Raw genomic sequence first — 18,909 nt, 5'->3', positions numbered from 1 at the left:
ATCAGACTTTGTCCATTCTTGGGAGCCCTATCTATGAGCCCAAAGAACTCATCAGGCTCTTATACCATCACATGCCACTGTGTCCCAGCTCTCCCACAGAGAAAGCAACTTGGTTTGTGTAGTTACTCTTTCTATCCAAATCTTCAGAATAAGAGTTGGAAGTTAAGTCAGCTATGGGTAAGAATCACCTGGGAATTCTACAGATATCCAGGCTTCACCTTCAGAGATTTGAGTCACTTGGTCTGGAGTGGGGACCATGGATCAGTTCATTTTAGAGTGTCCCCAGGTGATTCTAGTGGGCAACTGTTGAAAGAGACTGTCCAGCAACATACAATGACCTTTCAGTTGACGACGGACCACGCATTCGACCACAGTCCCATAGGTTCACAATGGAGCTAAAATTTTTCTGGTGTCTGGTAATGTCATAGCCATCCTATCACATCACCCACGTGTTTGTGGTAATGCTGGTATCAACGAACCTACTGTGAAGCCAGTCATACAAAAGTACAGCAAGTGCCACTTAACAACGTTTTCAGTCAATGCAGGCCACAGGATCACATCACTTAGTGACTTTAGTTTGTGTGAGTACATTCTATGAAGTTTGCACAATGGTGAAATCATCCAATGATGCATTCCTCATAACCTACCCCCATCATTAAGCAATGGATGACTGTGGTTAACTGTTAAAGATGCAAAGAATCTAGCAGGGAACAAACCAACAGACTGGTATTTTCCATTTTGTGTTGTTGAAAGGGAGCCTGTGTGTGTGCGTGGGTGGCATTTTTCTGAAAGGATGCACAAGAAACTGCAAAGAATGGCTGCTCTGAGTAGAAAAGCTGGGAGTAGAAATCTGGGGTGAGAGGAAGAGTTGCTTTTCATCCTATAGCCTCTGGAACACTTGGGATTTTTAACCAGAAGCATGTACTACTTGTTTTATTAAACATTTCCAGCATCAAAAAATATATATATATACAGAATAATACAACAAAACACCCATGTACCCCATGTACCTACAATTCAACTTAAGAAATAAGACATCACAGATACAATTGATGGGTCCCTCCCCAGCCTTCAGCCTCTCGCCTTCCCCAGAAGTAACTGTGACTCTGAATTTGGCATTAACCATTCTCAGCACACTTTTAAACTTACCTTATACATAGACTTGTTCTGCAGGTGCTTAAAATTAATTTAGCTAGTATTTATTCATGTCCTTGGTATCCTACCATACACATTCTTTTGCAACTCAGGCTTTTCTAACTCTATGCTGTTTTTGAAATCTCACCATGTTGATACAGGATGATTTCCATTTCATAAGTTGTTTTTTTTAAAGACAAGATCAGTATATAATATTTATGCACCTACTGTTTATGTTTGGACACCTGGACGGTGATTTTGCTCTGACCAGACGTTAGAAGATGAGCTGTGCATGCGTGACCCTGGCGATGTGCCTGTGCTCAAGCCCTGCTAAGCACGCTCATGTGCAGACTGCGTGTGCAGGTACAGGTCTGAGTGTGTGGGTGTGCTTTGTGGTAGGTCTGACTGTAACCAGGCAAACATTTATTCCTTCCCCACCCTCCATCTCCATAGGAGACTACTTCCTGCCCCTCCAGGTGGGGCTTAGTCATGTGAATCTCCTTGGTGGTTGGAATGTGGCAGAAGAGGCAAGCCAATGTCCAGCCTAGGCCTTAAGAATGATTGTACTTTTCCACTCCTTTATCTGGAATTTCAGAACTGTACCATGAGGAGAGGGCCCTAAAGACAGGGTTCCACAGAGGGCTGCCCCAGGGACCCACAGACCAAATGCTATCATTGCATGCCAGTGAGACCATGAGGCTCTGTATGCAGCAAAAGGTGACTGATTTGTTTTGCACATATCTTGGCCTAAACTATCTAAAGCTTGGATAGTTACTTTAGTGACTTCCCTAGTAGAGTGCTGGGCTCAGTGATCTGGTTTTGGATTAATGGTGTTCACGTATGTGATTGCACACCCTGAACACCATGCGCATATGCATATGGCACTGGAAGGAACAAGACCTTGAATGGGCATGCACATGAGATGACAGATAGCATGACCATAGCAGGACACATTTGCCTGGAGGGCCACGGAAAGGACTAGAGGTCATTCAGCTGTCACCTCACTCCCTTTCCCTGAACTCTGGGCATCTCAGAATGAAACTGGAAACATCTAACCTCTTTGAAGCCAAAAAAAAAAGAACCTTCCCGAACCACAGAGGGTGCAAACCCAGTGAGGTATCCCCTTCAAACTCCTTCGACCTTCTTAAATTCTTCAAATGAAGCACAGAGGTACCTTTCTGGCAATAGGGCGTAATTCATCTCCTGAGAAAAGTACTAGAAAAGGTCCCAAGTCCTTTGTAGTCTCAGCCGTCCAGTTCTGAGGAAGCCTAAAAAGAAATGATAAGCAGCAAAATGAAACACCACATTGTAGTGGAAGTCCATCGTGGACGTCCGTCATGGACATCCTTGTACCCAGCATCCTTTACTTTCAAGAACAGACCCGTCCTTAATGCCCAGAGAGGCTGTCAATCACACGATCCCACTTCACTGGCCAAATAAATAAATAAATAAAGGACATGTGATACAGACTGATCAATCATCCCTTGAAATTTTGAAGAACCTACCAGAGTGGCTCTCTCTTTTCTGGAGTCACTCCTTGTAAAGAGGATACTGGAGGCCAATCACCAAATAGAGAAAATAAGGGCCATACCAAGGAATGGCAAGCTGAGGAATGGGAGGAACAGATTCCAATCCAGTCCTGCCTGAAGTCCACCCCTAGACTTTCTCATTACATTCTATTTCTGAACTCAACAAATTCCCACTTTTTTTAGTTTGAATTGAATCATTGAGTTTCTGTCACTTATATCACCATGTGTCCTTCCTCCCCCTTCTCAAAGAAGAGTAATGATATTGTTGTTCTTTTCAAATTATTGTAACCGCCTCTTTTGTTCTTATGGTGCTAGAGATTGAACCCAGTGCTTTTTGCATGCTAGAAAAGTGCTCTACCACTGAGCTATAACCACAGGTCACAAAAGAGTTTTATCTTACAGTAAGAAAAAAATTTCTTTTGAATTTGACAGGATAACTGAACAGACCCAGAATCTACTATTGTTCTCAAAGAGGCGAAAATGTCTACCATGAAGTGTGCTACATTATATCTAAGGAGATCTACCCAATTAGCAGTGAGGGTCCCTCTAGCATCAAAGCTAAACACCCCTTAATGAGCCCATCCCTATTTCTTTGATAAAAATATCCCACTAGGGACTGGGGATACAGCTCAGTTGGTAGAGTGCTTGCCTCTCATGCACAAGGCCCTGGGTTCAAACCCCAGCACCACAGAAAAAAATAAAAATATTATCCCATTAGACCATAAGCCCCATGAAAGCAAGACCTGCACCTGTCCTAACAGCAGCTATTCCCTTAGTCCTGGCAGTAAAACGGTGGTCACAGCACTTGCGTGCCCCGCACTACTGGAAGTTCTTTAACTATATTAACTCACTTCATCATCACAACCACCGTACAGGGACTATAACTATCCCCATTCTACAAATGTGAAAATTAAACTGCAGAAAGATGAGGTTTTCTCAGGCCACATGAACAGTATATGGTAGAAGCAAAATTTTAACAAATATTCTGGCTCCTGAGTCCTTGGTGTTAAACTCTACATAACAGTACAATACCCACGACACAATTACTCAAAAGAGCATTCGTCATCTCAGCATTGACTGACAGCTGCATCCCACTCAAATGTCTGACCTCCCTCAGAAAGCTCTCCACGGGAAAGCAGAGCTCTGTTTTCCTCCAGGAAGTTCTCACACACCTGGAGGTAATGGTAATTATTATTATTACAAAAATAACAATAATGTGGAGAAATAGGAACTCTCTTTCATCTCTTTCATTGAATGCAAAATGCTTTAGCCACTTTGAAAGATAGTTTGATGGTTTCCTACAAAATTAACAATATGATCCAGCAATTACACACTTTAGTATTTACCCAAAGGAGCTGAAAACTTGTTTACACACACACACACACACACACACACACACACCACAATCTGCACATGAATGTTTATAGCAGCTTTGTTTATAAGGGCCAATATTCAGAAACAGCCAAGATGCCCTTCAGTAGTCAAATGGATAAATAAACTGTGGCGCATCCAGACAATGGAATATAATTCAGTGCTAAAAAGAAACAAGCTGCCAGGCCATGAAAAGACATGGAGGAGCCTTAACTGCATGTTATTAAGTGAAAGAAGCCAATCTGGATAGGCCATATGATTCAACTATATGACATTCTGGAAAAGCCATCAGTGATGACCAGGGAGGAGGGGAAGGAAGGAATGAATAGGTGGAACAGAGGATTTTCAGGACAATGAAAACACTCTGTGTGACACTATCATGGTAAATACATGTCATTATACATTAGTCCAAAACCAGGGAATGCCCAACCCCAAGAATGAGCCCTAATGTATCTGTGGATATTGGTGTTAGTGACAACATTGTGATGTCTATGAGAATTCTTCAACTGTAATAAATGTGCCACTCCAAATGGAGATATTAACAATGGGGAAGCTACAGGGCTGTATAAGTGATGTATAAGAAATCTTCTTTTTTTTTGAATTTTTAATATTTATTTTTTTTACTTTTTTTTATTGGTTGTTCACAACATTACAAAGCTCTTGACATATCATATTTCATACATTAGATTGAAGTGGGTTATGAACCCCCAATTTTACCCCAAATGCAGATTGCAGAATCACGTCGGTTACACATCCACAATTTTACATAATGCCCTATTAGTAATTGTTGTATTCTGCTACCTTTCCTGTCCCCTACTATCCCCTCTCCCCTCCCCTCCCATCTTCTCTCTCTACCCCATCTACTGTAATTCATTTCTCTCCTTGTTTATTTTCCCATTCCCCTCACAACCTCTTATATGTAATTTTGTATAGCAATGAGGGTCTCCCTTCATTTCCATGCAATTTCCCTTTTCTCTCCCTTTCCCTCCCATCTCATATCTCTGTTTAATGTTACTCTTTTCTTCCTGCTCTTCCTCCCTGCTCTGTTCATAGTTGCTCTCATTATATCAAAGAAGACATTTGGTATTTGTTTTTTAGGGATTGGCTAGCTTCACTAAGCATAATCTGCTCTAGTGCCATCCATTTCCCTGCAAATTCTATGATTTTGTCATTTCTTATTGCTGCATAGTACTCCATTGTGTATAGATGCCACATTTTTTTTATCCATTCATCTATTGAAGGGCATCTGGGTTGGTTCCACAGTCTAGCTATTGTGAATTGTGCTGCTATGAACATCGATGTGGCAGTATCCCTGTAGCATGCTCTTTTAAGGTCTTCAGGGAATAGTCCGAGAAGGGCAATAGCAGGGTCAAATGGTGGTTCCATTCCCAGCTTTCCCAGGAATCTCCAAACTGCTTTCCAAATTGGCCGCACCAATTTGCAGTCCCACCAGCAATGTACAAGTGTACCCTTTTCTCCACATCCTTGCCAGCACTTGTTGTTGTTTGACTTCATAGTGGCTGCCAATCTTACTGGAGTGAGATGGTATCTTAGGGTGGTTTTGATTTGCATTTCTCTGACTGCTAGAGATGGTGAGCATTTTTTCATGTACTTGTTGATTGATTGTATATCCTCCTCTGAGAAGTGGTATAAGAAATCTCTATACCTTCCTCTCAATTTTGCTATAAACCTAAAACTACTCTTTAAAATAATCTTTAAAGCGAGACGTGGTGACACACACCTATAATCCCGGTGGCTTGGGAGGCCAAGGCAGGAGGATCACTGCTGAGGGCCATTGCCAAGTAGGAATGACGCATCGAAATTTCCTTGCCAGCGTACCCCATGTTAAATGGACTTGCCTTGGAAATTCGCTGTGACATTGCATGTGTGTTTGAGAAAGGTGACCCTGCTCAAGGACCAGGGTGGATCCAGGTTTAGGGTGTATCCTGCAGGTTTTAGGAAGTATCCCGGTGGTTTAGGGCGTTCCTGGTTTAGGGCGTTCCTGGTTTAGGGCGTTCCCGGTTTAGGACAATCTGGATTTAAGGCAGTTCCAGGTTCAAGGTTACTGCTGCTGGGAATAGGGCGTATCCTGCTGCCTGAGTTCCCGTTGAGTTCTCGTGGAATTGAGAAAGTATTTCGGATGTGAATTGTGCGGCAGAACTTGGATTTCCCCAGAACGTGTTTGTAAGAGGGCCGGTGTGAGTTCGGGAATAAAGAATTGCTGTTTGAAACTACAAGGCTGTGAGTAGCTCGTGATTCTGTGCCCAGCCAGACTGCGGCAGATCACAAATTCAAAGCTAGCCTCAGTAACTTAGCAAGCCCTAAACAACTCAGTGAGACCCTGTCTCTAAATAAAAATTTTTTTAAAGGGCTGGGGGTGTGGCTTAATGGTTGAGCACCCCCAGATTCAATCCCCAGTACCCCCCACCAAAAAAATAGTCTTTAAAATCATGATACCAACACCTTGCATTTTCAAGGTCCATCTTTTCAAAACTGTCCCTTCCACATGCCAAGCTGAGTCAGTGATACCCATGCAAGCCTGCAGGGTGGCTACAATTGTTCCCCGCTTCATAGGGACCCCGAAGCCAAAAGAAGAAACGTCACACTTCCAAAACTATCCTAATAGCACATCTGACCTCATCCTAACTAGAACCTATCTCCTTTGAGAGGCAACACTGGTGTCCCTTCACCAGAACAACTTCCCCCCAAAGCCCAGCCCCTGCCCCTCTCACCCGCACTGTTCCAGCAGCCTGAGCCTCACCGCGGCCTTCTGCTCAGGGCTGAGGTCTGGGCAGTCTCCAAGGCCCTGCAGAGCAGCGGCCCAGGCCCGGGGGGAGATGCCTCTTTCAATGATGGTCGCTGGCAAATGACACAGCAGATTCCCCACGATGTCTACGGTGTACTCATCAGCAATGGAATCATCCTGAAAGCAACCAGTGTTACTCCTGGGAGATCCAGCAGGGCGCAAGGTCATGATCCCTGAAAAACACTCCCAGTTCCAAACTTCTTCAAGATTCCAGGATGAATCACCCACCCTGCCATGGACCTCCAAAGATGGAGCAGGACCTGATTTCCCCCCAGGGAGGCAGCCTCAGAAGTCTGGGAGACCCCAGCCTGGTGCCTCCTGAGCACTCAGCAAATAAGGGCTGTTGTCATTGTTACTGCTCAGTCCAACAACCATTATAATAATAGTATATAACAAGAAAATCAGCACTCCAAAGCTTGTAGGGCACTTGAATGCTTTCCAAGCTCCTCCTCAAAATGATAAAAATAGCTAACATTTATTATGCATATACTATGTGCTAGGCACTGTTCTAAACATCTACAAATTTTAATCCACTTCACCTTCATAATAACTATAAGAGAAAAGAACTAACATAGCCCATATTTTAAACATAAAGAAACTGCCAGTTACCAAGATGTTTTGGTCTTAGGCCCTGTGCATTCAATAATTCAGTTCCCACAATTCACAATAGCCAAGCTATGGAGCTAAGCTACATGCCCTTGACAGATGAATGGAAAAAGAAAATGTGGTACATATACACAATGGAGCACTACTGAGCCATAAAGAAGAATGATATAATGGTATTTGCCTGGTAAATGGATGGAATTGGAAACTATCATGCTAAGTGAAATAAGCCAGTCCCAAAAAGTCAAAGGTCCAATGTTTTCACTATTATGCAGAAGCTAATCCAAAATAAGGAAGAAAGATCAGTAACAGAAGAAAGATCAGTAGAGTAGATAAAAGGGAATGAAGGGAAAGGAGGAAGGATGAGGTAGAGAAATTTAAAATTTCCTGTGTATATATATGAATATACCACAGCAAACTTCACAATCATGTACATCCTAAATAGCAGAAAGTTTAGTAAAAGGAAGGGAACAGGGGAGGGAGGACAGAAGGGAAAGAGAAAGTACTGGGGACTGAATTAGAACAAATTATATTCCATACTTTTATAAATATGTCAAAATGAATCTTAATGTTATGTATAACTAAAAAGAATCAATAAAAAATTCTAAAAATAAAAAAAAAAATGCAGTGCCCATTTCATACCCTTCAGAAAGCCCTGAGAGATGTGCTGTTATATCCACCTTACAGATGAGAAAAACCAAGGTTCAGGGAGGGGAAGTGATGTGCCTAAAACCAATAGCTGGCAGAGGCATGTCTAGAACCCAAACTCTGTAGACTCTGCTTTTTCCAATCCTCCAGTGTGGCCTCCCTTCATTCAGGCCCTGGGACAGGTATCTCCAGAACCATTCACCAAGATTATTCCAACCAGCAACTCTGTTCTCCCAGAGTCAGCTCTGGGACCCACAATCAGACTTCCAGCTATCACAGGAGGCTCAAGATCCCAGCCAGATCCCCACAAGGTCTTCCCAAGATGACTACAGACACCCAGAGAAGAGGGACAGCCGTGAAGTGTGACCCAGAAAGGTTCCTCACCAGGCACTGTTGTACTTTCCTGAGGACCAAATCCCTTTTGTGGGAATCTGAAACCAGGGAGTCCAGTCGACTCTTGCCCAGGCTGATCAGAAAGGGCGCACACCGGGAGGCTGGGACAGAAGCCAGGAAGCGGGCCCTGGAGAGAGATGGGGACAAGCAGAAGAGGAAAACAGTGGCTGTCCTGTATTTGCTCCTGAAATTGATGTGCATGTGCCCTATAGCTCATCACGGGGATACTCTTTAATGTCTCTCTTTTCCAGTGATGCTGTGGCTCCCTGGGGCAGGTAGCTCCTACCCATCATGCACCTCTTCTAGGGCGGAGTAGGGGGTAAAGCTCCCATCATGCTCTTCTTCTAGGGGCAGGGAAACTGAATTCCCATCACACTTATCTTCTGGGGTGGGCGGGGACAAAGTTCCCATCATGCTCTTCTTCTAGGGGTGGGAAAACTGAATTCCCATCATGCTCGTCTTCTGAGGTGGGCGGGGACAGAGTTTCCATCATGCTCTTCTTCTAGGGGTGGGAAAACAGACCTCTAATCATGTACCTCTTCTAGTGGAGGGTGGGACACACTTCCCATCATGCTTCTCTTCTAGGGGTGGGAAACAGACTTCCCATCATGCCTCTCTTCTAGGGGTGGGAAACAGACTTCCCATCATGCCTCTCTTCTAGGGGTGGGAAACAGACTTCCCATCATGCCTCTCTTCTAGGGGTGGGAAACAGACTTCCCATCATGCCTCTCTTCTAGGGGTGGGAAACAGACTTCCCATCATGCCTCTCTTCTAGGGGTGGGAAACAGACTTCCCATCATGCCTCTCTTCTAGGGGTGGGAAACAGACTTCCCATCATGCCTCTCTTCTAGGGGTGGGAAACAGACTTCCCATCATGCCTCTCTTCTAGGGGTGGGAAACAGACTTCCCATCATGCTTCTCTTCTATTCCCCATCAACACTGATCAGAGAATGGATTCTCCATAAATATTTATTGAATGAAAGACTGGCTGAGGGGAAATGAAGAGAAAGGAAAATGTAAAAGTAAGAGACAAAGAAGGGATAGAATATAACAGAAAGTAAGGAATACAGACAAGAGAGAATGAAAAGAGAGAAATGGCCCCCATCCTATCATCTCCTCCCCTGAGCCCTTGACCATAGATCAGGGAAAAATCGCAGTTGTTAGAATGATTTATAGCTCACCAAAGCTCAATCATACTCAGTAAAATACTTTTCTTTAATATATCACTTCTCTCATTAAAGAAAAATTAAAAATTTCTCTGTAACGGGAATGATGAAAAAAAGACCCAACATCTTCCTCCTCCTCTGTGCTACCCCAGGATCCTTTTCCTTTTATTCCCAACCTGTCATTGCTCCATTCTTAATATTATTCCAATCTGTTCTTGTCTTTCCATCCCCAGTCCTCTTTATTTCCTTATTTCTTCTTCATTCATTCAGCAGTTTCTACAGAGCATACTGCATGCCATGTATTATCACTGGTCACTAGATATAGCAATGAACTTCATGATGCTTAGTTCTAGGTGAGGGCAGAAACACAGGAACAAAACAGGTTTAACAGAAAGAAAACAGGTCATTTCAGCTAATGATTAAATATAAGAAGAAAATATGGTGGCTCTATAATATAGAGAACAATGCTGGGGAGGCAGAGGAGCCCCTGCTGGAGCCAGGACGTGGAGATGTAGGGGAGTCTACGTGCAGATCTGTATGACTGAAATAACCTTCTCCTGCCTTCCTCCTGCCACTCAGGCCCGTGGTCCACCCTGGGTGATGGTGATGATCTTTTTGAAGCATAAATCTGGTGGCTGCTCCCAGAATACAAATGAAACAATAAGGGGTCATACATTCTGACGCCCCTTGCTTCTCTACCTTCTCTCTCCACCTGCTCTGCAGCTATGCACCATGTGTTCCTTGAAGTGCTTTCTAGCCTCATCTGCACTGGACAGGACATCCCTGTGCCTGTGTCTGGAGTGTCTGTCTTAAACTTTCTCACCCAGCTGACCCCACCCAAGTTCAAGATATGACTGTCTAGCACCTGCTTGAACCCGGGACTGTGGTCAGCTGAATTGCAGAACTAATGCTATGTCAGCTTCTGTTTATTGCTTGCTTGCTTGCTTGCTGACTGGAAAATTCCAGTCCTGCCTAGAGCCCACAGGTCCCACTTATCAATGTTTTAACTTCTGTGATTGGCTAGCTTACATGACAATAAGCAAGTCACTGAGTGTAGTTTTTGTGCTTATATTCTCTTCAGATGAACCAGGAAGCTGCTATCCTCCCACAGACCCTGAGTCTCTGGGGTGGGTGTCAGTCCCTGGCCAGGTAAATAAAGCTCTCTTTTGATTTGAAATTCCAACTTAGAGTGCTTTCTGAGGCGTCTCCCCATAATACTAACAACACCTGGCTTTCTTGGGAAACTATCCTTTTCATTCTAAGTCCTTGTGATTCACCCCCAGTTCAAGGGACCTAAGCCTGGTTGACTTAAGGAGAACAATTGGCCCTAATAAGTCCAATGACAGTCAAACCCAAGACTTTTATTGAGAATGATGGGAATAGAAAGTTGTTCTCTTTTCCCCCAACAATGATGCCAGGAAAATGTAACTTTGAACCTTCAGGGGCTGCAGAAGAGAAAGAACTTGCCTGACAGTTAAGTCAACAGAGGAAAACTGAACCAAGAGACAGATGACATCATTTGAGCCTCTAGATTCAGCCATGCCTGAAGTTCATCTTTATAATTTTCAGTTGCCTGAACTAAAAATTCTCTGTTATTGCCTGAGTCAATTTGAGTTAGGTTCTGTCAATTTCAACCAAATATCAACTTAATATTATAATTGACTTCATATTTGTCTACTGTTCCCATAAGATTGTAAGCTCTTAAAAAGAGAATATTTAGCTATCATTGAGAACCCGTACAGTAAGTACTCAGTGTTAGAGTTTTTTTGGGGGGGTGGGTAGGTACTGGGGATCAAACTCAGGGGCACTCAATAACTGAGCCACATCCCCAGCCCAGTTTGTATTTTATTTAGAGACAGGGTCACAGAGTTGCTTAGCACCTCACTTTTGCTGAGGCTGGCTTTGAACTTTCGATCCTCCTGACTCAGCCTCCCGAGCTGCTGAGATTACAGGCGTGAGCCACCACACCTGGCAAACACTCAGTATTTTTTTGAATGAATGAGTACAAAAACAGCAAAAGAAAGTAGAGGGAAATAACAAAGGAGAAGATGAGAGAAACAGTGTCCAGACCATGTTTGAAAAGCAGGAAGTCCCCACTGCTTATAAGCCTAATTCCCCTGGGGCCTGGACATAGCTGTCAGGCCAGCCCAGATGAGGCCTGCTTCACTGGTATTTATTCAGGCTTAAGACGCTTTCTCTTTGGTTTTTAAATGAAAGAAAAAGCAAAAGCATCTGTCTAACATTTCTGTGTGGGGCTCAGAGTTTAATTCCTGCTTCTCCAGGGCTTAGCTGTGAAAGACACTCTCCTTGCTCCCTCTTTTCCTCAAGAAAACTCAGGGGGAGAGAGTCACTTGGGCCCAGGTGATTCTCCGACACATACCCATCTTACTGCTGAGCCAGAAAGAGTAGGAGCCGTGGTGACTTACGGGAGTGCAGCCAACAGGAAAGGAGGCATGGATGGTCGGGAAACTTCCCAGTACTTCCACGCCAAACAATTAACCTGAAAGATTAGTGGTTCAAGAATTTGATCCAATAATAATAAGAGCAAACACAGATGGCCCAGTCTGCGTGCTGGACACCATTCTAAGTGCTATATCCATGTCCACTTAGGTAGTGGAGGACCCTACAATGCAGACACCACTATTGTGCCCATGTTATGGATGAGGAAACTGCGGTGAACACAAACCCTGAAGTGTGAGAACACACTCCTCACAGTTCTTGGTATAATTGCAAAGTGAGCTATGACCTTAAGGTCATTCAGTAGGGAGTTGGCTAAATACGTTATGGTATGTTCAGACAATAGAATTCTATTATATGTATTATAATATATAACATACGTACACATATTATATGATTTCTACACATGTATGTACACAAACATATATGTACACATACCTATAGAATAGTATGGATAATATATGCTCATTCGTTTTTCATATTACAAACAAATATGCTTAATACACTTAAAAAAAAAACCTCTCAAAATCAATGTGCAAGTTTTTTTCCCTGTACCTACTTGTGGTTGCTCACCTCAGGCTATTGACATGTTGGACCATGTACCTCTTGGTTGTGGGGGCTGTGCCCTGCGGGGTGTTCAGCGGGATCCTTGGCCTCCACCCACTACATGCCAGGAGAATCCCACCTCCCCAGCTGTGATGGCCAAAAGTGCCTCCAGATACGGCCACAAGGGCCTTGGGGGCAGAATAGCACCCTATCCTGCACCACTCCTCTCAGGCAAATTAGGAGAATTTTACTTCCTCTGTATTGTTTGGATTTCATAAAATAATTTTCAACAAAAATGTAAACAATAAGGGCAAAGTTTCTAATTAACCAGCATTTGAAGGTCCTGGGAGCTGGGATAAGAAGCATCTCATTGGGCAACTGCTGGAACATGCTGGGTCTTCCTGACATCTCCACCCATTTCCTCATGGCTTCCCTGTCTGAGCAGGACTTTCAATATGGTTTGATGGTTCTCACCAAGGAACTAATTAGAAAGGCAGATTCTCAGGCTTCACCCAAGACCTGCGATATAGTTAACTCTAGGAGTGACTCACAGTCTTTTGTGTGTATGTGTGTGGAGCTGTACATGGAACCCAGGGCCTTGCATGCAAGGCACATGCTCCACTAATGAGCCACACCCCAGCGCCTCATCTGGATTTTAACAAACCTTCGAGGCAATGCGGATACAAGCTCCTACTGATCCAAGCTCCCGTTTGAGAGCCACTGGTGGAATAAAGACTCTAAGGGCATGCCAGGGCTTCATTAAAACTTTGCATATTCCTCTAATGATCTCAGAGGATTATGCGCCAAGCTTCATGCTTCCCAATTCTGTAGGGAGAGAATGCACTGTTTGGAAATTTTTAATTTGGATATAAAACCCAAGGCCAAAGTTGAGAAGATGCTTTATGTATTCACTGGCTGTCTCTCCTGGGACTCTCTGCAGCCAACAGTTTACACTCAAAGCCTACACTCTGTCCCCAAGGCCAGTTGCTACTAACTTAGCTACTGTGAAAAGTCAGTTACTGCCGTTAGTCTCCCCAAGGGGTTACAGAGTCTCCATGACCTTTTAGAAAATGAAAAAGAAAATACTCAGAGCATTATTTCCCTTTTATAGATCTCTTTGGAAGACAAGAATGTTAGACGAGGGATTGCCTCTGGTCCCAGGAGACCATGACCATGAACATGCAAAAGCATCTACCTTCCAAACACATTTTAAGGTTCACATTTGAGTATGGACTAACCAACTGGAAACTTTGGGTTATTATTTGGAGTTTTCAAAAAGGAAACTGGAGAAAACCTGGCTCAATATCTGGCACCAAGTCATTGCTTGCACCTGAATAATTTTGGCATTAACATCTTTAGATGCCACCATCAACCTGTGCCCAGTGATTGGGGGATGGAGAGAGAATTAGAAGCAGAACCAATCTTCAGCAGTTACCTGATCCAGTGAAAGAAGGGAAAGGTTGTTCTCAAAATACCGGAAATGGGCCAGGAAGGAGTCGGCGCTCAGGTGATCAATGTGTGAACAGGTCATGCCTTTGATCAGCTGTCCAACACTAGAAACGAAACAGGGACATAGAGAAGAAGGAGCAAGAGAAGGCAGGTTCCAATAAATGTTGGCAAGGATGTGGGGAGAAAGGTGTGACATTGCTGGTGGGACTGCAAATTGGTGCAACCATTCAGGAAAGTAGTATCAATAGTTCTCAGAAAACTTGGAATGGAACCACCATTTGACCCAGCTATCACACTCCTCACTTGATACCAGAGGACTTAAAATCAGCCTACTACACTGACATAGCCACATCAATGTTTATAGCAGCTCAATTCATAATAGCTAAGCTATGGAACCAGCATAGGTGCCCTTCAACAGATGAATGAATTTTTTTAAATGTGGTACATATGCACAATGGATATTACTCAGCCTTAAAGAAGAATTAAATTATGGCATTTGCCAGTAAATGGATGGAACTGGAGAATATCATGCTAAGTGAAATAAGCCAATCCCAAGAAAACAAAGGCTGAATGTTCTCTCTGATATGTGGATGTTAACTCACATCAAGGGAGGGTAGAGAGAAGAAAAATAGAAATCCACTGGATTAGACATAGGGAAAGAAAGGGAAGGGAGGGGAGAGGAAACAGTTATGTCCTATTAATTCTAGGACATAGAATTTGGAAATTCTATGGACATAGAATTAATAGGACATAACTTTCCTAGCCTTGTATTTGAATACTGCACCAGAGTAACTTTGCATCATGTTTAACCACAAGATTGGGATCCCAGTTAGAACACGTTTTACTCCACGTATGTATAATATGCCAAAATATATTCCACTGTCATATATAATTTAAAAGGACCAAAAAAAAAAAAAAAAGAAAGGCAGGTTCCATGTGACCCAAGCTACAGACGTCACTGTCCAACCCTCCTTCCTGGGAAAGTCAGCTCCTCAGCAGGAAGCTCCCAGGGGCTCCCAGCCCTGGGCTTCGTCCCTACCTCAGGAGCTCCTCAGGCCTTCCAGTTGTCCTTAACAGGAGCTCGTACAGGAACAAGGCCTGAGGGAAGAGAGATTGACATCACTGATGGAGCCCAGGACTGCGAGGCCCTGTAGGGAGGGCACTCTGCCCATCGCACAGATGGGCAAAGGAGGCCCAACGGGTTGCTAATCCAGGACCATACAACTGCTAAGTGGCCAAGCAGGGGTTTGAAAGGGTGTCAGAGTAATCCAGAGCCTGAGCTTTAAAGGGTGAATCAGGAGCAGGGCTGGAGAATGACTTCCTATGCAGAGGGAGGCCACAGACCTGTGGAGGACTCTCTGTGGCCTCTTTTTGCATGCCCACCTGCTAGTCCTGAGCACAGGGTATCCCAGAACAAAAGCAAATGAATAGACCAGCACCGGCTAGAAAGAGCCATCAATAAAGAACTGCAGGCAGCACACACTTGCCTGAAACCCTCCCAGATGAGCACTCCAGGAGAGCAACACTGAGCAGGCAGGGGAGACATTTGTTTTAAGGAATGTAATTTTACAGAATACCTAACTCGCAGACAGGATCAAGTATGACATTTGTCTATTTTATAGACTCTGAAACTTTGAGCATAATTCCCCAAACAGAGTAAATTATGAGCTAGCGTCAAATGGGGCTTCTGTGACACAGTAGCTAAGGATCTTAAAGTATCCTAAAGGCCCGGGCAAAAGGAGCAGGGGTGGAGGAAAGTTCCGGGTGTGTGTGTGTGTGTGTGTGTGTGTGTGTGTGTGTGTGGTGTCCCAGAGACTTCCAAGGGCACAAGGTCAGCTTCCGGGACTCTCCTACCATCCTCCCCATCTCAGGAAATAACAACTCCATCAACCCATTGCTGGGGAAAAAAAATATATATATATATCTTGAAGTACCTGCAGCAAGATGTATTTTCCAAAATAGAATGAGTGGTCCTGACCACTGAATTTGGCAGCTGTTGGATACATAGCAATTGGTCACCATAATATCATCCAAACATGTGAGCAAGATTCCCCAGGACAGATGGGGATTTTGGTCTGTTTTGTTCACTTCTGTACTCCCAGGGCTGTGAGCAGCACCCGACATGTGCTCAATATCAGGAGTGAGTGAGCAGGAAGTCAGAGAAAGTCCTACAACTATACCTCAACCTCAATAATGCCATCCTGCCCTCCTGGTCTCAGAGCTCACAGTATATAATAAACATACAATCTGCTAATATTTACAGCCCATGCTTGTGAGCCATGAGACGTGTGTCACTGATCCTTATGAGAAATTACCCACATTTTGCACATGGGAAGACTGAGGCCATGTAGGGAGAAGTAGTTTCCCCAAAGCTAATAAAATAAATGGGATCCAGATCTTGTCTCACTTCTTAACACTACACTATTCTGCCTCCAGGGTTGAATCCCACAGAAATAAATTGCTTTTGCCAAATTAAAGAATACTCCCACAAGACAGAGAGTCAGAAATACAGGATCGAGCTGCAGGGATTGTGGCCATAACACGTTCTACTGCATGATCATAACAGGTTTTGATGCCAACTTTATTTATTTATTTATTTATTTTGCCCAAAAAGTGAGGCATAATCTTTATGGGAAGCTTTTTAAGAAAGCAGTGCTGGTGTTATTGAGAAATCATTTATTACTAAATTGTCTTTGGTGCAAGATTTGGATGCACAGAATACTCATGAATAGACAGTAAAATGGGATAGGCCAAATCAACACACATCATTTCTTGGTGACCAATCAGTGAACATTTTTTCCAACCTGAAAAAGATAACGCATTAGTTGCTACTGATTGGTGCATGCTAGTTGAAATAGTACACTTTGAGAAAATTGACTACCATGTTGCAAAGTTGGGGCTTACAAACTTTAATCCTGTATCCAGAGATTCTGTGCCACTAACGCTAGTTTTGTTACCTGACTCGCCAGCCTCAACACCACTTGTGCAAAATATGTTGACTGTATGCAACTTTTGTGTGTTTAGTACTACGGGGCTTTAAATGAACCATGCAAGTCAGCTTTTGGAAAGGTACTGACAATGTAATGCACTGAGAATTCAGGGTTTGTGGCTCACAGTGCGCTGGAAGACAAATGTGCATCCATATGCCCCTGGTGGATACCCTGCTGCTCTGTTCACCTTTTAAGCAGCACAAGGAACAGAATTATACCATGCAATGATTACATGATAAAAGGTTATAAATCAATTTGGGGGCTGAAAAAAAATAAAGTATGACAATATTATATGGTGGTGATGATTATGTGGTGAAATATGGTACCTGGCTCCTTCGAAGCTCCTTCTCCTTCAGGATTGAAGAGTTGAAATGGGATACCCTCCGTAAATCAAAGAGAGACACTTCCTTAAAGAAAGACCCTTGTATCTCCACAATGCCTGAGGTGGTGTCGCCTACTTCAATCATCTGCCCAAAGTGAGAAGAAAGAGGAATGACCTTATAAGAAGTGCCTGAGATTTGGGTACGAACTAGATATGGCTTCGTGGGAAAAAAAAAAATCCATCAGATCTGCTAGCAACCCTATGAAGCAGGGACTTCCATTAATCCCATTTACAGGTAGGAAGACTGAGGCTTAGAAGTGATTGGTGGAAAGTGGGTAAGTGACATTCAAGTCCAAGTTGGGGTTATTCCAGAATCCACTCTTTATTTTAACCAGGCATGCTACTGCTATCTGCAAGGGGGAGGGGTTTCTTAACAGATTTTGCAACTGGACGTGAAGGTCTTTAGTGCAAGATGGAAACCCAGAAAACCCTCTGGAGACCTCCTCCAATTGAGAAAGGCATAACAACTTGACTTTGGACCATGGAAAGGGCTTTCAGAAGCACTCTGAACTTCAGGCATCGTTTTTAGGCTTGGAAAACCAATTTTTAAACACATTATTAGATCAAGAAACCTGGCTTTAAAAATGTTTTCTGGATTAGACAGGCGAGGGAGAGCAAGGGTCTGGAGAGAACTATAGCGTGGCCAGCAGAGCCCTGTCTAGGAAGGAGGGAGGAGAGCCATCAGGAGAAGGCATCTTCTGGGCTCAGAACTACCCTGGACACCAGTGAATGAGATAATCTCAGCCCTGAAGGGAGGGCCCAGTCACAGCCCACTCGCAAAACCCCAAAACCACATCCTCTGTGAGCCACCTGACAGGGGAGCAGCCACCTGTCTTCACCTCACCTTGCTCAGGACACCTTGCTGCTGGGCAGGCGACAAATCAGACAGGTGCTGGGAGATGCTGCTTCTCAGGACCTGCAGGAGGTCTTTGCGGTCCATGCTGTAGAAGTCCTGGGTGGCCACCCCTGCCAGCAGCACACCCAGCTGGCTGACATTGTAGAAGGACAGCACCTGGTAGAGGACCCGCCACCAGGGTGAGGCGCCGCTCTGGCCTCTCCTCTCCCAGATGCTCACCCATCCCTTCTGCATGCCAGGTATGAATGGGCAACCCCATGGGACACACGGCGAGCAAGACACATGCTGTGATCAGAGACTGCCCCCCTTTCTACCCAGAAAGAGTATCAACTATCCAAACCCAAGGCAGCTGGAGTGGAGCACACCTGCAATCCCAGCAACTTGGTGGGCTGCAGCAGGAGGATCGCAGGTTCGAGGCCAGCCTCAGCAACTTAGCAAGACCCAGTCTCAAAATAAAAATTTAAAAAGCTCAGTGGTAAAGTGCCCCTGGGTTCAATCTCAGTACCACAAAAACTTTAATTAGTTAGTTAATTTAAAAAAAAAAAACACAAGGCACATGATCAGGGCTACACTAGGGGA

The 18,909-nt window shown here is 44.0% G+C and overlaps 1 protein-coding gene across 1 annotated transcript in view; it reads right to left on the bottom strand.

Moving 5' to 3' along the window:
• The window catches only part of OTOA (otoancorin), an 82,219-nt gene that overhangs the window by 30,636 nt on the left and 32,674 nt on the right, over positions 1 to 18,909 (bottom strand). Inside the window, exons 14-21 of the mRNA XM_081298339.1 lie at positions 18,319 to 18,486; positions 17,419 to 17,559; positions 15,142 to 15,200; positions 14,089 to 14,206; positions 12,077 to 12,150; positions 8,476 to 8,611; positions 6,767 to 6,957; positions 2,309 to 2,402 (exon numbers count right to left, since the gene is read on the bottom strand). Of these exons, the coding sequence (XP_081154465.1) occupies positions 2,309 to 2,402; positions 6,767 to 6,957; positions 8,476 to 8,611; positions 12,077 to 12,150; positions 14,089 to 14,206; positions 15,142 to 15,200; positions 17,419 to 17,559; positions 18,319 to 18,486 (981 nt within the window). The remainder of the gene's footprint in view (positions 1 to 2,308; positions 2,403 to 6,766; positions 6,958 to 8,475; positions 8,612 to 12,076; positions 12,151 to 14,088; positions 14,207 to 15,141; positions 15,201 to 17,418; positions 17,560 to 18,318; positions 18,487 to 18,909) is intronic.

Source organism: Spermophilus citellus (assembly GCF_964194105.1).
Source record: "Spermophilus citellus genome assembly, chromosome: 6".
Classification (NCBI taxonomy): Eukaryota; Metazoa; Chordata; class Mammalia; order Rodentia; family Sciuridae; genus Spermophilus; species Spermophilus citellus.
The sequence above is the reverse complement of the archived record's forward strand: the minus strand, read 5'-3'. Positions and strand labels throughout refer to the sequence as shown.